Below are 6,000 nucleotides of genomic sequence, written 5' to 3' on the forward strand. Positions count from 1 at the left end.
TGAATGTCAGAAGGTCCCTATATTAACATCTACAGCAAAATAAGTGAACAAACCCAGAACTATTAAGTTCTCTCCTGCCTACAGCCACTTCAAAGGCTCCCTCAACAGGTATCAGATCTATCTCAGAGCTGTCAGGCTTTGGTTTGTTCTCCAGGACACCTGTACTCCCCTCAAATCTGCCTGTAGGATAAGGCATGCACAAAGCACACGTGGGATGGGCTCCTGGGCTGGTGTGACTTGGTGCATTTGCCTTGGCTTCAGGGAACTCCTCCAGCTGCCAGCCCAGGCCCAGGGAGCTGCCGTGCCTGGAGTGGCCTCTGGGCGTTCAGAACAAAAGGCAACTCATGAATATAAATAGTGTGGATCTAGAAAGCTAATATTAAACTGAGGGAGTTTCAGTACGTTTTATATTATTTAAATTAAATGTATGCCACTTACTTCTTAAGAACTTCTGCAAGCAATCCTCGGGTTAACTTATTCAGATAGCGGCAAGAAAACTTCGTAAGTCACCTTTAATAACCAAGACTATGTGACTACATTTCAAGTTGTTACTAGGCTATCAAAAAGATATGGTTCAAAGAACGTTTAAAACATTTCAAGTCTTTCAAGTCCCCATCAAACTTCCCAAGCCGATATTCATCTAGCTTACGCTGTTGTCAAAGAAATAAGTTTAATGGAGTGAGACTAACTCTGCGTTTTCTTGTTCCTTTTGTTCCCATAAACGCAGACCTGCAGTGCTATTCTTAAAAGAAAAGAAACATGTCAGACAATATTATTAAAAATAGGCTCTATTTCCCTAAAGGACACGTTAGTCAGTCACATATGTGGCTTATGTAAATATGTAATCGGGGCCTGTTTCAATAGAAGTGTTTTAGTAACAAGGACTTTGATATTCAAGGTATTGGATCAAATACCAAAAAGCTTAGTATGCCTCAGAGATGTAAAGCAAATACCTGAAGGCTAGAAGGGAAATCCCATGCCTGCAGTTTATTTTTTGTGAAGGGTCAGTGTGTGTAGAAGTAATTGCAAGCAGCCTTGCAGAAACAAATTGGATTATCTTTCATTATTTTCTCCTTTTCTTCTTCTTTTTTTTTTTTTCTTCTTCTTTTTTTTTTTTTTTTTTGTGTGTGTGTGTGTGTGAGAGAGAGAGAGAGAAAGAGAAAATCAAGCTCCTAAGAAAAGCAGAATCAGATTTTGGGGTTTTTCTTCTAGGTTTGGGGTAGCTTTCAGGACCAGCCCTTGGGTTACTGCCCACCAAAAGCTGTCTTGGGAAAACCCAGAGCAAGGCACCATCCACAGATTCACAGGAGGTTTTGGGGTCCAGTTCTGTTGTTACCACTACGTAATGGATTTTGGCCCTGATCTCTAATGAAAGCCCATTTAGCACAAGGGACTGGGACTCTACAGAAACATTCAGCAGGTGACAGAAATAGAAAAGTGCTCAGGGTATTTGTATTCAGTTTCTAGGCTAAACACAAATAACGCACTGGCCTCTTCTAGTTTAAGAACAGATAATATTTTTCAGTCCTATAGCTTGTAAACTGTCAGGGAAAATGAGGTTTTACTTCAGATGTACGTTCTTAATTTTTTTTTTTATGCCATTATAGAAACTTTCCAAACAGGAGGTGACAAGAAATGTCGCTTTTACTACTTACTTGAGCCATTCTCCTGAAATACAGTAAGTGATTTCCCCATACTCTATTCCAGCATCCACCAAATAAATATCTTGGAACAAGTATATGATTGGGCATCTTATTTTTAGCATTTGGAGTACAAGCCCACACACCAGGGAATTTTTTAGCAATTGCTTTAATAGTGCTGTGTTTACAAGAGCAGCACTGGTGTTATTTATCGCCAACGACTTGCAGAAATTGTTTCAATCTCATTTGCACAATGGATGTGCTGGAAGACCAGTGAGGTCAGGAGTACTGCAGTTAGCAGCACAGGAGGGAGAAAGGCTGATTTCTCTGTGTCTAATCTATCAAATTCTCATTACAAGAGTTTCAGCCTTCTCGCCTCTCAATGCAGTCAAGGGTTTGCTGCTGCTGTCCTCTGCAGCTGGATCTTATCAGCGAGGCAGGCAGGGAAAGCAGTAGCTACTCCAAGAGGGAATAAAGTCCCCTTACAGCTCCCTTCTGGCCACTTGCACAGCAGCTCTGTTTAGCCAAAGGCAAGCACTGCAGAAAAATAGGTAAGGAAGTTGTTTTATGATGGATGTCTGGGAGAGGATGAGTGCTGCCTGAGAGATACCACCTCTGCATCAGGCCCTGATTTGGGGAGCTGAGCAGCACTGCCCTTTTTGTCTATGTGGCTAGTGCATGGTTGCTCCTGTCCCTGCTCACAGCTCTACATGAAATGCTGTTCAAGCGGAAAGGAGTGTTCAGCATGAAGGGCTTGGAACAATTTATTTGTTGTGGATGGTATTACAAAGTTTACATTCTCTGTTCATCTTTTTATCATGTGGTCCTTGTTTCTAACTCATGCTTGGACCACCCTGCTTGACACAAAATGGCACATCATAGACCCAGCCCCTCTACTAAACCAATTCCTGCTCTGTTCCTTGGTTGTTGTGTATTTGTTTGGTGTGAAACTGAGGCTGGAACTTGCTCTGCCTCCCAAATAAAAATCCCTAAGGACTAGGCTACAGCAGAAAGCTTCCCTGGTGTCCCTTGTCCCCCGAGTCTTTGGAGCTGCTCTTGCTGGCATGGGCACAAATCCCACTCTCTTGCCTCAGGGCAAGTGCTCTCATTATTGGGTTAGCATCCACCTCTGTATTAAGGGGTCAAAAGCAAACCAGTTTTATGTTCCACATAATTACTTCCCTTCTCCAGGAGACAGTTTGGTGTCTTCCAATTTTGACACAGCTCTTACAAGCCCATATGTACCCTGTCTTGGGCAGCAGTGCTGCTATGTGAGTCCTCTTCTTGGGTATCTGTCCCTCCATACTATGTCTGGGAGACAGCCAATAAAACAGTCCATGTATCAGGAGTTTTTAAATGAAGCTTCATTTCTTTTTCTTCTTCCAAAACAAAATTCAGAAGCACTGTACGTACCCAGCTCTCCTTGGCAGACATCTGTTCGGGTAGCTCCTCCAACTATAAACTGAGGGTTGGCACATAACTCCTGAAAAGACACGATTTCAAAGTTTGCATCATCCTCTCTGGTCTGAAAAGTTCCCTTTACTTCTTCCTTGTTTCAATATTCAAAAATTATTAAACACTTTCAGCATTTCTTTAAAAATATATCCTTTCTCCTCTGTCTGATTAACAGGGTCCCAGGATAACATCTCCTTATTAAATTGAGGAGTGCATACATTTTTTTTGAGGCAAATCCTGACACCCTTTGCTACTAGCCACTGTCAGTGATACTACTGAGAATTTTTTCTACTGTGGAGACAGAGATGAAAATTCACCTCAGTGTTTACATCTTACTTTATCTTGCTGAGATTTTGGTTCAAGCAACACAAATGAGTTTGTGACTGTGGCTGCTGCCTGTGCCACTGGAACTGCGCTGAGTTTCCAGTGCCAACAGTGTGGAGGATGCTCCCCCACCCTGACCCTGCTTCCTGGGAGGCCAACTACACAAATGCTTTTATTAGCAACAACCCCCCTTTCTTCCTGGCCCTTTGGATCCAGCCAAGTAGGTTATGGCAATGACTGTCACTCCTATCCCAACCCTGAGCTCTCCAACAACTCATGGCCTATATTAGGAAGTTATTATTGTCTCTCTAGAGACAAAAGCCTTTTCTGTTTTTCTGAGAATTTTCCATGAGCTTCTGGATGGCAGCAAGGAGCGGTTTATAGGAAGCCTAACTTGGCAAGCAGGGTTGAGGACAGTTTAGGCAGTCACCGGCTCTCCTTGAGAGCAGCAGTTGTCAGCACCCTGTGGAGAGACAGAGACAACCCAGGACTTCTTGTGTATGATGAACAGCCAGTTTGTGAATCTCCTCTCCAACAGGCATCATCTCAGCTACATCCTTTTGCTTCTGTCCAGTGGAGGGGAGTCCAGCAGTAGGTTACCTATCACACCAAAGAAGGTTTTGTGTAGTTTTTTTCTCTTCTCCCTCCAAAGTGGTGCACCTGGTGTCAGTCAGCTGCATATGACTTATTACTCACCCAGATACCTGTCCTTCCTGAGCCACTCCCAAGTGCCACATGCACCTTTCACACAGCTGAGTTTCCCCTCAGGGGTCCCACACGGGCTGGCCTCTGGCAGGCAGAGCTGGGACATTTAACCCTGTTGGATCTCAGCCCTCAGTTATTCTTACCCTGCTATGCTTGTGGCTGTGTCTATGCCTGCAGCAGGCTCAACATTGTTCTTTTATGAGAAACCCAAGTCTAATTTAATGAGTTTTCTAAGGCTGATCTTCTCCAAGGATTGGCAAAGCCAAGACACATCCGTGGTACTTGCTGAGGTAACATCCAGGTGCCAGAGTGAGGTGCTGATGGAAAAATGGGATTGCCAGGGGTATTAAACCTCGAGTTACTACACCTGCAAGTTTCTGTTTCTCACTTTTCAGGTGAAAAAAAAATAAAACCCCAAGCCTTGAAATTTTCTGTTTTTCTCATTCTCCTTTCCTCCACCAGATGGAGGTAAGCAATTGGGGGGGGGGGGGGGTATCCCAATTTTTTTTACTATTTCTTGATGTTGCAAGATGACAAAGGAGAAGTAAGTAGGGACGGAAATAAATGACTGAAAAATGAGAGAGCAGAAAAATCTCTGAAGCCCTGATTTTGTCAATCAAAAAATCATCATCTAATCTTTGCTGATGAAAATTACTTTCCTAGAATCAGAGGCCATTTCTAGGATATATTTATTTAGGTAATAGCATTTCCAGTCAGTTGCTATTTAACTGTTACAGGCAGCTTGACGTGAGGCAGAGGATTTTATTTAGGTATGAACATGATTTCCTGAGGGGCACAGTGGCAAGTCCTGGGTGTGGGTGCTGTTACAGCTGACAGTCGATGGCACTTGGGGTGGTCGACAGACTGGCTGGATATATGTGGGGCTTTTGCATCCATCTCCAGATTGGACCTGTAGCTCTCTGGAGCTGGAATGGGCAGGAAGAAAGCAGGTTGCCGTGAAGCAGTTATAGGACTCCCTGCTTTATAATGGGCTTAGAAGATAATGATTTCTTTTCCCACCCCCTTTCCAAACTTGCTTCTGCCAACCTGGGAAGTAAAGCAAGACAAGAAACAAGACATACAGAAACAGTGGATATTCAGGCTCACCACTGATTTAGCCTGGCTGTTCAGCTGGGCTTTGGTTAGACTTGCACCCAGTGAAACAGGCAGTTACAGAGCACTCTTACCGTGGGGCGCTTCCAGACTATCCCCTGGGTTTTGAAGGAGTATGGTCCCAGGTCCCGGTAGCCCAGAGCAGAAGGACAGGCTGGGAACTCTTCATCCTTGAACAGTGTACCAGTCTGCAGGCACTGCTGCTTCAGGGCTTCGTAGTCCTGCTTCAAATACTTGATGGCATTCCTGTTGGATCCCAGCCCGTCCGCTGCCGCTCGTTCTTGGCATAGTCTTGCTGTGACCCTGGACATGCTGCCCACCCTCCCAGTGTGTGCTGCAGCTCTGCCTTTGCCTCCTGAGGGAGAGGAGGTGAGTATGGGCAGGCAGCCAGCTCGGGTGGAGCCAAGGACTGCCCTAAGTGCTCCAACAGCCCTGGAGGGAGGAGGCACCAGGAGTGCAAATACGTACTGGGGAGACGGGCGGGAGCCTCAGCCATCATGGCTGGGATTATGGACACTGCCTGCTGCTACTCCCATGGTATTTGCTTTTTTTTCTATCCCTTTTAAAAATACTCTTTTAGCAAGAAGCCACAGAGAACTTTTTGCAGACACACCTGTTAACAGATGGAAAGAAACTGTGTGCATTCCGTGTGCTGAAAGTCAGGTTTAAGGATCAGTCCTTTAAAAATCCAGGTAAAGATGGTTTAGAACTCCTTTCCCCCTTCTAAGATCAGGCTCTGTGCTGTTGGAGAGCTGTGCAGCCA

General features: G+C 44.7%; 1 protein-coding gene across 1 annotated transcript in view; it reads right to left on the reverse strand.

Moving 5' to 3' along the window:
• The window catches only part of CAPN8 (calpain 8), a gene marked incomplete at both ends in the record, with an annotated part of 29,490 nt that extends 23,942 nt beyond the window's left edge, over positions 1-5,548 (reverse strand). Inside the window, 2 exons of the mRNA XM_082302307.1 lie at positions 3,054-3,123; positions 5,312-5,548. Of these exons, the coding sequence (XP_082158433.1) occupies positions 3,054-3,123; positions 5,312-5,548 (307 nt within the window). The remainder of the gene's footprint in view (positions 1-3,053; positions 3,124-5,311) is intronic.
• Positions 5,549-6,000: the final 452 nt, after the last annotated feature.

The sequence above is a fragment of the Coloeus monedula genome (assembly GCF_965178545.1).
Source record: "Coloeus monedula genome assembly, chromosome: 2".
In the NCBI taxonomy this organism is placed as follows: Eukaryota; Metazoa; Chordata; class Aves; order Passeriformes; family Corvidae; genus Coloeus; species Coloeus monedula.